The 12,170-nt window shown below is 34.6% G+C and overlaps 1 protein-coding gene across 3 annotated transcripts in view; it reads right to left on the bottom strand.

Annotated features, from left to right (window-relative positions):
• Positions 1 to 12,170, bottom strand: part of CERS3 (ceramide synthase 3) — a 125,233-nt gene that overhangs the window by 86,183 nt on the left and 26,880 nt on the right. For all 3 annotated transcript variants that reach the window (XM_003901437.4, XM_009210997.4, XM_021940911.2), the window contains one exon: positions 11,941 to 12,114. In XM_003901437.4, coding sequence (XP_003901486.1) covers positions 11,941 to 12,113 — 173 coding nt within the window. In that variant the 5' untranslated portion in view covers position 12,114. The remainder of the gene's footprint in view (positions 1 to 11,940; positions 12,115 to 12,170) is intronic.

Below are 12,170 nucleotides of genomic sequence, written 5' to 3'. Positions count from 1 at the left end.
GGGTACATGTGCATAACATGCAGGTTTGTTACATATGTATACTTGTGCCATGTTAGTCTGCTGCACCCATCAACTCATCATTTACATCAGGTATATCTCCCAATGCAATCCCTCCCCCCTCCCCCCTCCCCATGTTAGGCCCCGGCGTGTGATGTTCCCCTTCCTGAGTCCAAGTGATCTCATTGTTCAGTTCCCACCTATGAGTGAGAACATGCGGTGTTTGGTTTTCTGTTCTTGTGATAGTTTGCTAAGAATGATGGTTTCCAGCTGCATCCATGTCCCTACAAAGGACGCAAACTCATCCTTTTTTATGGCTGCATAGTATTCCACGGTGTATATGTGCCACATTTTCTTAATCCAATCTGTCACTGATGGACATTTGGGTTGATTCCAAGTCTTTGCTATTGTGAATAGTGCTGCAATAAACATACGTGTGCATGTGTCTTTAGAGCAGCATAATTTATAATCCTTTGGGTATATCCCCAGTAATGGGATGGCTGGGTCATATGGTACATCTAGTTCTAGATCCTTGAGGAATCGCCATACTGTTTTCCATAATGGTTGAACTAGTTTACAATCCCACCAACAGTGTAAAAGTGTTCCTATTTCTCCACATCCTCTCCAGCACCTGTTGTTTCCTGACTTTTTAATGATCGCCATTCTAACTGGTGTGAGATGGTATCTCATTGTGGTTTTGATTTGCATTTCTCTGATGGCCAGTGATGATGAGCATTTTTTCATATGTCTGTTGGCTGTATGAATGTCTTCTTTTGAGAAATGTCTGTTCATATCCTTTGCCCACTTTTTGATGGGGTTGTTTGTTTTTTTCTTGTAAATTTGTTTGAGTTCTTTGTAGGTTCTGGATATTAGCCCTTTGTCAGATGAGTAGATCGCAAAAATTTTCTCCCATTCTGTAGGTTGCCTGTTCACTCTGATGGTAGTTTCTTTTGCTGTGCAGAAGCTCTTTAGTTTAATTAGATCCCATTTGTCAATTTTAGCTTTTGCTGCCGTTGCTTTTGGTGTTTTAGACATGAAGTCTTTGCCCATGCCTATGTCCTGAATGGTACTACCTAGGTTTTCCTCTAGGATTTTTATGGTATTAGGTCTAACATTTAAGTCTCTAATCCATCTTGAATTAATTTTTGTATAAGGAGTAAGGAAAGGATCCAGTTTCAGCTTTCTACTTATGGCTAGCCAATTTTCCCAGCACCATTTATTAAATAGGGAATCCTTTCCCCATTTCTTGTTTCTCTCCGGTTTGTCAAAGATCAGATGGCTGTAGATGTGTGGTATTATTTCTGAGGACTCTGTTCTGTTCCATTGGTCTATATCTCTGTTTTGGTACCAGTACCATGCTGTTTTGGTTACTGTAGCCTTGTAGTATAGTTTGAAGTCAGGTAGCGTGATGCCTCCAGCTTTGTTCTTTTGACTTAGGATTGTCTTGGAGATGCGGGCTCTTTTTTGGTTCCATATGAACTTTAAAGCAGTTTTTTCCAATTCTGTGAAGAAACTCATTGGTAGCTTGATGGGGATGGCATTGAATCTATAAATTACCTTGGGCAGTATGGCCATTTTCACGATATTGATTCTTCCTATCCATGAGCATGGTATGTAAAAAAAAAAAAAAAAAAAAAAAAAAACTTTAGGTTTCTAATGAAATCAATCATTCGTTTATGTTGGCACTGGGGCTACCTATAGTCAAAATCTGTCTCTCGACACAGAAAAGTTTCAGGCCATATATACAAGCAATAATTTAAAAAAAAAAAAAACATTTGCACAATTCTAAAATTCATTTTATGTTAATCCAAATATATTTAGAGATAAGATTTAGGAAATAGAATAAGCTGTTCTACTTAGAATTTTAAAGACTCCCAGGGATTGAAATAAACAAGAATTCTGTTAGAAAATGTTTTATTTGGTGTTATTATCTTAAAGAAATTACTACCTTCCGATTTCAAGTTCTAACATAAGAAAAAATGGCAGAACTCTAGGGCAAATACCTAACAATAGGATTGATGGGTGATATGGCAAGTATACATTTAACTTTATAAAAAACCAGCAAGTTGTTTTTCAAAGTAGTTGTACTATATTGCATTCCTACCAATAACTTGTCAGAGTTCCAGTTAGCCCATATCCCTGCCAACACATGATACTGTCAGCCTTGGCAGTTCTACTGGTGTGTAGTGGCTTTTTGTTGATTTTCCATTATAATCTTTATTATTTCCAATCTTCTACTTGCTTTAAATATAGATTGATTTTATTTTTTCTAGTCTGTTAAGGTGGAAGTTTACATTATTGATTTGAGGTCTTTCTTCTTTTTAAATATAGGTGTTTGCAGCTATAAGTTTCCCTTCAAACACTGCTATTGCTGCATTCCATTAAGTTAGTATGGCATTTTCTTTTTCATTCATCTCAAGTATTTGCTAATTTACCTTGTGATTTCTTCCCTGACTGGTTGGTTATTTAGAAATATGTTATCTAGTTTACATGTATTTGCTAATTTCTTGATTTCCTTCTGTTCTTGATCTCTTTTCTTAAGAAATGAGGGTCTCGCTATGTTGCCCAGGCTGGTTTCCAACTTCTAGCCTCAAGTGATCCTCCTGTTTCAGCCACCCAAAGTGTTGGGATTACAGGGATGAGCCACTGTGCCTGGCTGTTATTGATTTCTAATTTCACTTCATTGTGGTTGGAAAACATAATTTCTATTTAAATCCTTTCACATTTATTGAGACTTGTTTCATAGCCTAATATGTGATCTATTCTGGAGAATGTTCTTTGTGCATGTGAGAAGAATGTGTATTCTGCTGTTGTTGAGTAGAGTGTTCTATAGATGTTTGGTAGGTCTAGTTGGTTTACAATATTGTTCAAGTCTTCTATTTACCTGTTGATAATCTTCTGCCTAGCTGTTCTATCAATTATTGAAAGTGAATATTGAAGTTTACAACTATTATTGTTGACTTGCCTGATTTCCCTTTAATTTTGTCAGTTTTTACTTCACGTATTTTGGAATTCTGTTGCTAAGTACGTATATGTTTATAATTGTTATATCATCTGGACAGATTTACCCTTTTATTATTATAAAATGTCCTTTGTCTGTAGTAACAATTTTGAAATCTATTAAATTACATTTTGTATGATATTAGTACAGCTACTCCAGTCCTCTTTTGGTTACTTTTTGCATGGTATCTTTTTCCATCCTTTTACAATCAACTTATTTGTGTCTTTAAATATAACAGGTGTCTTTTGTGGACAACATATAGTTGGATCATGTTTTCCTAACTATTTTACCTATGCCTTTAATTAAAGTGTTTATTCCATTTACATTTAAAGTAATTCCTAACAAAACAGGATTTATATCTGCCATTTTGCTGTTTGTTTTCTATATATCTTATGCCCTTTTGTTTATTTGTCCATCACTACCTTATTTTGTGTTAAACAGATATTTTCTCATGTACCATTTTAACTTTCTTTTCTTTTTGGTTTTTTACTATTTTAAAAGTTATTTTCTTAGTGACTGACTTGGGGATTATAATTAACATATTAATTTATAACATCCTAGTTCCGATTAATATCAAATTAATTTCAATAGGGTTAAAAAACTCCATTCCCCTCCCCCTCCTTTGTGCTCTTGTCTCACAAATTACATCTTTATAAATTGTGTTCTGATCAACACAGATTTAGATTATTGTTTTATGCAGTTGCCTTTTAAATCAGATAGGAGAAAAAGTGTTACAAACAAAAAATATGGTTAGACTATCATTTTATTTTCTTATGTAGTTACCTTTACTGGTGCTATTTCTTCATGTGGATTTGAGTTACTGTCTTGTGAACTCTCATTTCAGTCTGAAGGACTTCCTTTCAAACTTTTCCTATGCTAGGCCTGCTAGTAATGAATTCTCTTGGTTTTTGTTTATTTGAGAATGCCTTAATTTATCTTTCATTTTGAAGGAGAGTTTTGTTTGGTTCACAGTGTTTTTCTTTCATCACTTTTTATGTGGCATTCCACTGCCTTTGGCCTACATAGATGCTGATGAGAAATCAATTCCTAATCATAATGAGAATTCCTTGCATGTGATGAGTTGCTCCACTCTTGCTGCCTTCAAGATTCTTTCTTTTTGGCTTTTGACAATTTGATTATGACATATGTAGGTGTAGTTCTCTTTAAATTTATCATACTTGGAGTTTGCTGAGCTTTTTGGATATACAGATTCAGAATTCAGGGAAATTTTTGGCCATCTATTTCTTCACATTTTTGGGGTCCTGTTTATTTTCTTCTCTCCTTCTGGAATTCCCATTATGTGTATGTTGGTATTCAAGTCTCTAAGACTATTTTTCTTCATTCTCTTTTATTTTGCTGTTTCTCACACTGCTGACTCTTTCTTATGCCTGCTCAAACACGCTATTGAGCCTCTCTCATGAAATTTTGATTTCAGTCGTTGTAGTTTTTAACCCTAGAACTTCTATTTGGTTCCTTGTTATAAATTATAGTTTTCATCACTTTATTGATGTTCTTGATTTGGTAAGACATTGTTTTCATGCTTTCCTTTAGTTCTTAAGCATGTTTTTCTCTAGTTCTTTGAACATATTTAAAGTAGTTGACTTAAAGTTTTTGTCTAATAAGTCCACTATCTAGGTTTTCTCAGAAACTCTTGCAATAATTGCTGTATTTACTGTGTATAGTCCATACTTCTGTTTCTCTGCATGTGTCATAAGTTTTTGTTGAAAATTGGACATGTTAAATACTATAATGTGGCAACTATAAAAATCGGATTATTTCTCCTCCCCAAAGTTTTGTTTTTGCTATTTGTCGTTGTCCATTTGTTTGCTTAGTCACTTTTTTGAATTAACCTATAAAGTCTTATTTGTGATATGTGAGCACTGAAGGCTTTATTAGGTTAGCTTGGTAGTCAGCTAATGATTAGACAGAGATTTCCTTAAATGCTTGGAACCAATAAGTCCCTCAGTCTTTCCTGAGGAGCTCTGTGCATATGTTGGGGCACACCTTCAACATTTAACTAGGCAGTAAGCAACTCTGCCTTAGCCTTCACTTAACTGTTTGCACAGAGCCTAAAGGTCATTCAGAGGTGACAGCTTATGGCCTTCCCAGGTCTTTCCTGAGCATACAGATAGCCATAAACATGCACTAACCCTCACACATAAAAGGGGCCTTCTGGATTTCCAAGAACATGTCAGAATTTTTCAAAGCCTTCTATGCACACCTCATGTTCTAGGTTTTTCTTTTAAGCTTTTTGGTCATTTTATTGTTTGCCCCAATTGTTATACACTGTCTTAGACAGTTATGAAGTTAATCAATTGTCTCTAATTGTTTTAGACAAACACCCTCAGGGAAAAGGCTTTTTCACTGGGTGAGCTCTGAGTCAGGTCAGATAAAGACAGCACTGTGAGTAGTGTCTTCCAGAGAACCACCAGACATGTCAGATAATGACAATCCTCTGATAATGAGCTTTGAAGGAAATTCTACTCTGTTCTGCTCCTTTCAGTGGCAGCCAGGCTGCTTGTTTCCACTGTAATTGTGGGCCATTGGTTCTTCAAGGCTCTCCCGAGATGGACAGGGCAAGATGGGAAACAGGGCAAGTTAAAAATGTCACACAGCTTGCTATTCCTTCCAAGATTCTGCTGTTTTTCTTAAATAACAATCCCTAGATCACTAGAAGCCTTTGGTTGATTCTCAATTCTGAAAAATAAAACTGACTATGACAATTTTTGCTAGTTTTCTGGTTGCTTTTATGGAAGAAAGAATTTTCAGAGTTTCTTACTCTGACATTTTTGCTAATCCAGTGCATTGTGGTTTTAATTTGTATTTTCCTAATGACTAATAATGTTGAGCATCTTTCCATGTGCTTATTTTCCATTTGTATATCTTCTTTGATGAAGTATTTACTCAAATCTTTTGCCTATTTTTAAAACCAAGTTATTTCTTTTTATTATTGAGTTCTGAGTTCTTTATATATTCTGAATTTAAGTCCTTTATCAGATATATGTTTTACATATAATTTCTCCCAGTCTGTGGCTTGCCTTTCTATTTTATTTACAGAAACATTTCCTAAAAAGATAACTAGTAAGGTATTTTGCATATCATATAATTCAATATTTTCAAGTATACAATTTTTTTTAAATGTATAAAATGACTTCTTAGTAAATTTACTAAGTCGTACAACCATTACTATGAATCAGCCTTAGAACATTTCTATCATTCATGTCTATTGTTAATCTCTGTTTCTTCTTGCACCTGCCCCAGGCAACCACTAATCTATTTTCTGTTTTTATAGCTTTACCTTTTTGAATATTTAATATACATGAAATTATACAATATGTGGTCACTCATGTTTGACTTCCTTCACAGAGCTTAATGTTTATGAGGTTCATCCATGTCATAGCATGTATCTGTAGTGCATTCCTTTTTATTGCAGAACAATATTCCATTGTAGGGATATACACTAACAGTGTCTTGAAGAGCAAATGTTTTAGCTCTTTACCAACAGAAATAAAAGCATATATCCACACAAATTCTTGTACTCAAATGTTCATAGTAACTTCATTCATAACAGCCTAAAACTGTATGCAACACAAATTTCTTCCCATCAACTAAAGGATAAATAAGTTATAGTATATATGTATGTTGAAAGACTATTCAGCAATAGAAAGGAACCACTGATATACATAACAACATGAAAAAAATCTTAAAAGCATTAAGCTTAATGAAAGAAGTCGAACACAAAAGACCATAGTCTGTATGATTTCATTTAAAGGAAATCCTAGAAAATACAAAATTATAGTGACAGAAAAAATGATTGCTGGTGGCTAGTGGGTAGGGAGGGTATTAACTGAAAGCATTATAATAATTTTTTAGCTGACAGAAATCTGTATCATAATCGTGGTAATGGTTGCAAGACTGTATACATTTGTCAAAATGTATCAAATTTTGGATGAATTTTATTGTATGTAAATCAAACCTCAATAAAGCAGATATTTTTAAAATAAAGAGATTTCCTTATTCTTCCTTCAGTTCTGACAAAGGCACTATCTTCTGCCAGGTCAGTCAATTCTAGGACTTACTGAAGGATAATTTTTGTGTTTAATTAAATGCTGAAAATTTTACTTATGAATGACCATTTAGTTCTTAAATTCATTTTTATATCGATGGAAGTTGAATAAAAACTCTCTTAAGATAATCTGATTAAATGTATGCCAGTCCAACTTCCAGATGAATTAAGTTCTCGTGAAAATGGCCCCTAAATTTCAGAGACATATAAAAATAAGTGAGTTATGCACCAGATGTACACAGAGCAATGTGGAGAGATCATAAAACATAGTGCTAAATTTTAAAAAAGAAGAAAGAAAAGGTCTTAGCGCAATACCATTTATGTCAACAAGTGATACCGGCACATGAAGCACATGTTTTACTGGGTCATACAAATAAAGGATCACCAAATACACAGAACACAGCAGAGAGGGGAATGGGAGTAATGTATGGGGAAAAAAGGGAATTAATGAAAAAGTCATCAATCACTCAAGATTGCTCTTATATAGACATATATATACACACACATATATATAGAAAGAGAGCATATATATGTGTGTACATAAATATATATATATAGAGAAAGAGAGAACATATATATTCTCATATATATATATATGAGATAGGGTTTGGGATAAATAATTGAATTAGTTCATTTATCCAACTGGAATAAATAGCTGGAAAATTTTAGTGGAGAAAACATCCATTTTTTTCACTATTAGAACAACACAAACTGGAAATAGTTTCATAGGGTAGTGTTTTCAATATATTCACTCAGTGCTATCTCCTCAAATGTTAGAAATGAAGAAATTAGGAGGGGAAAGCAAAATAGAATTAAACCAAAGATTTATACAGTAAGAGGACAAAACTAATCTCAAAGCCAAATGAAGCATAACATTCTTCTCTAGAGGGTCATGTGAGAAACAGCATGTGGATAAGTATGCACGTAGATAAATATATACATTCATAGTATCCTTGCTGATATGAGGAATAAATACCTGTTAAAATCATTAATTTAAACAAGAAAGAGAACTACAGTCTTCTTCATTAATTTCAAAGACAGACATAATGATTTTTGTTTTACTGGATCCCTACCTCTTACACACAGAAAATAAAACTTTCTTTTTTTTTTTTTTTTTTTTTTGAGATGGAGTCTCACTCTGTCGCCAGGCTGGAGTGCAGTGGTGTGTTCTCGGCTCACTGCAACCTCTGCCTCCTGGGTTCAAGCGATTCTCCTGCCTCAGCCTCACGAATACCTGGGACTACAGGCGCTCACCACCACATCCAGCTAATTTTTTTGTATTTTTATTACAGACGGGGTTTCACTATGTTAGCCAGGATGGTCTCGATCTCCTGACCTCGTGATCCACCTGCCTCAGCCTCCCAAAGTGCTGGGATTACATCGTGACCCACCGCGCCTGGCTAGAAAATAACATTTTTAACAGAACAGAGTATAGATGTAAATATAGTTGTCTAATTGAGTGCTATCCTTCTGTTTCAAATAAATCTAGGAAATCAATCACTTTACCTAATAAAGTGTAGATGAATAGTGACTTAATTAAAAATCTATTTTGAAAAAGGAGAGAAGAAAGGAGCACAGTAAATATTTGATAAATGGAACTGAAGAGAGAAGGGAAATTGTAAGTCTTAGCCCTAGGAAGAAACTTAGAGATTAGCTTGCCAGCTAGCTTGCCTAAATTTTCATTTTATTGATATGGAATAGAAAAAAAAAAGTCTGAGAGGAAGAAAAAAGAATGAACTTCTGCTCCCACGTAAATGGATCAAAGTTAGGTTAATTATCAGGGAATGAGTCCCTTAGGTTTGCTACTATTGCAGAATTAAGCTTTCAGACAAACCCATGCAGACACCCAGACAACCCCCTCTTTGTCTAGCACCCCATCAGTTAGCTGGGAGCCAAAAGCCTAGACATCCCAGATCTCCCTTTATTTTTAATATTTTTAATAGAATAAAAGGAATGTTTCCCTAGGCAGATATTAGGCATGTTACATTTAAATACTTCTCCTAAATAGATAAAATAGCCTATTGGCATAAGATTGATTCCCAGTTCCTAAGGATTCAGAGGTTCTGTGAGTAGAATTTTCCAGAGGTTTTTTGTTTGTTTGTTTGTTTGTTTTTTATGTGAGAACAAAATATTGGGAGCAAAGTAGATCTCAGATGAAAAAGTCTAATGTGTATGTTTTAAGACTATTTCCAGTTGGGACAGTTAGTAACAACACTTTTTCAATTTATGTAAGTCGCTACAGATAGGTTACTCCAGCTACCCTACCTTCCTTCAAAGAATGATGGACATACTGCCCCATCATGACCTTATATTGCTAGGGTGGGGAATATATTTGTGTATTTTTAAGTAACAACAATAATAAAAATGTGACCTTCTGATTCTACCACCTGCACCCCTGCCTTGGACTCTTCTGGGACCATGATTTAATCTGAGATAATGTGTTTATTACACAAGTGTTGATATTTGAGCAGCTTAGGTCTCCTTCAAATCATACTTCAGACACATAAAAGAATGCATACAAGATAAACTAATTAGAAACTAGTAGTCTGGACAAAATAAAAATCGAAACATTAGCCACACACACAAAAAACAAAAAACAAAACATAAGCCACAAACTAAAACTTTCAAGGAAAGAAAATCTTAAATACAAAGTAAATGTCAGTTACTTTCAAATTATCTGCTTCTTTGTTTCTCATCTGTCTGTCTCTCTCTTCTTGATTTTCTAGGAAGAAACATTAATTTCTGATCTTAAATAGTTCTTGGCTAGTTCTAAAGGACAATAATGAACCAGTCAAATCACAAATCTTGGTCACTTCATAGAATGAGAAGATGTAGCACAAACACAGTCTAGGACAAAAGAAAGACGCTTTCTTGTGTTAAATCTATCAGGATATGCTGAAACATATGGTTATATTTACATGAATTTTTAAAATAGCTCAGAAATTTTTGTGTTTGCTATTATCTCTTTAAGCTTGCTTTCTGTATTCCCAAGAGACATTTGTGTACTCTCTTCTGCCATCAGGAGTCTTTTACTGTGAAAGTCTAAGAATTACTGAAACAGTCAGAAAATAAAAAACCAACAACCCTAAATCTGAGCTCAGGAGTTCAAGCCCCATGTTAACTGTGTGACCTTGGCCAGGTCATTTACCTCTCATTTCCACACATGCAGACTGAGACCACACCATTTGTGATTTTATGTAGCTCTTAAACTATAAGCTCCTATTCAAATGTAAGGTATAAGTGATATTTTATTTATGATATAAGTGGTTCAATCTCCCACTAATGATATAAAAGCTCTGGAAAAAAATATAAACTTATACTTCAAAAAGTATGACCTCTCTCCCCGTTAAATTTTCCTTCCTTCTATGGCATTAACAGAGATATGGCATTAGTGAAGCAACACATAGTTTTCTGTAGCACCACAATGGAAAAAGCTGAGAGTGAGTTATTGGGAACTGAAGTTATAAGGAGATAGAATAGAGAATATAGACTACAGTTAATCCCTTGAGAAGAAGTAACAATGGTCCTAGGAATTAAGAGAGGGTTGGATTCCTTCCTGATTATTGTTAGAGAGGCCAAGACAGGGACGTAACAAGCTGGTCCTCCACAGCTGTGCTGCTTTGGCAACCTAAAGATTTTTCTGGCTCACAGTCCTGGCCAAGCTGTGAAAAATGGAGCTGTCCACCAAAAAGTAGGAAATCTGTAATGGAAATAAGTAATAGACCTGGATGCCAAATTCACAGATCACCGGAAACAATGCAAGAACAGCTAGTATTTCAGGATAGTAATTTGCTAATTTTGAAGTTCTACTTTATTTATGCATTCTTGACACGTCCAAATATGTGAGTAAAAAGTAGAATTAACTGTCAGAAAAGAAGTACATTTTCAAATGTTCTCAGCCAGGGTTTAGTGGTATCCAGGGGCTTTCTCTTCCTCCCAGTAGGAATAGCACACTGTTGGCCCCAGTGAAGCTGTTGTTGTACAAAAACTTTTTCAAGAGTTCATTAAACAGAGTTGGTCAAACTAGCTCTCAAGATAAGAACCCTGCAAATGGTTATAAACATATGATCTGCATTACAGTTAGTCTTGGCAAAACGATCTCTATCAGATTTTGTCTCAAGTTTTTCCAACTCTTGACATTTGAATATTCTCTTTGCTCCAAATGAATTAATGTGCTAATAACAGCTTTTTGAAATAGAGTCAACTACAGAGATTATAGATGAACATTTATCTACTGTTATCATAACACTAGTACAATTTTAATAAAAAGGCTGGAAATAATAGCCATTTAAATTAAATCAAGAAAAAAATAAGTACTTTTTCTGAGAAAGCAAACTGATAGTTTTTCTCTTTGATTTCCTTGCACTTTAGAATGAAGGGCAGCTATTAAACCTCTAAATAAACCTTTAAAATAAACTGTACCATATAGCAATATTTGGTTTAGTCTTTAATGAGCCATTTTTGTTATTTTATAGGCATTTGAGAATGATAATGCCTCCTGAGTCATAGACTCTTCTAGCCCAACCTTTCCGGGAATGCATATGCATTGTTGGACACCATGGAAGAGTAGAAGATGAACTGGGTTCCCATATTGTCAAATAAGCTCTGTGGTCTGCAACCTCTCTTGATCTTGATTTTCTTCGTTATAAAACTAAAGCACTCAATGGGATCCATGTTTCTAATTTTTTGTTGTTCAGCCTTTAAATAACATTTGGAGTGCATCTGATTACATTAATTCATCCCAAGAATCTGTGGCCCATTAGTGACAACCTCTGAACAATAGATTATTTAAGGATCTCACTAAGCCTAAGACTGTATTATTCTAGTGTTAGAGCAAAGAGGGGGAATGAGAAGGAAAGACTAAAGTACTACTTACTTTTCAAATACACGTCTGATAATCAGCAAGAGAAAAGCATATGGAATTGTCATGTATAAATGAGAAGGTTTTACATAGACGAGTCCATCATGATCCTCAAGATCTGACCACTTTATTGTTGGAGGAAGCCAGAATCTTTCCAACCAGAACCATTCTTTAAACGTCCAAAACATTCTAGAGAAATGGAAACAGAAGACATTAGGCTTGTAAAACAAACACATAACATTAGG

This window comes from Papio anubis, chromosome 7, assembly GCF_008728515.1.
Source record: "Papio anubis isolate 15944 chromosome 7, Panubis1.0, whole genome shotgun sequence".
Lineage (NCBI taxonomy): Eukaryota > Metazoa > Chordata > Mammalia > Primates > Cercopithecidae > Papio > Papio anubis.
This window is presented reverse-complemented; position numbering and strand designations above follow the sequence as displayed.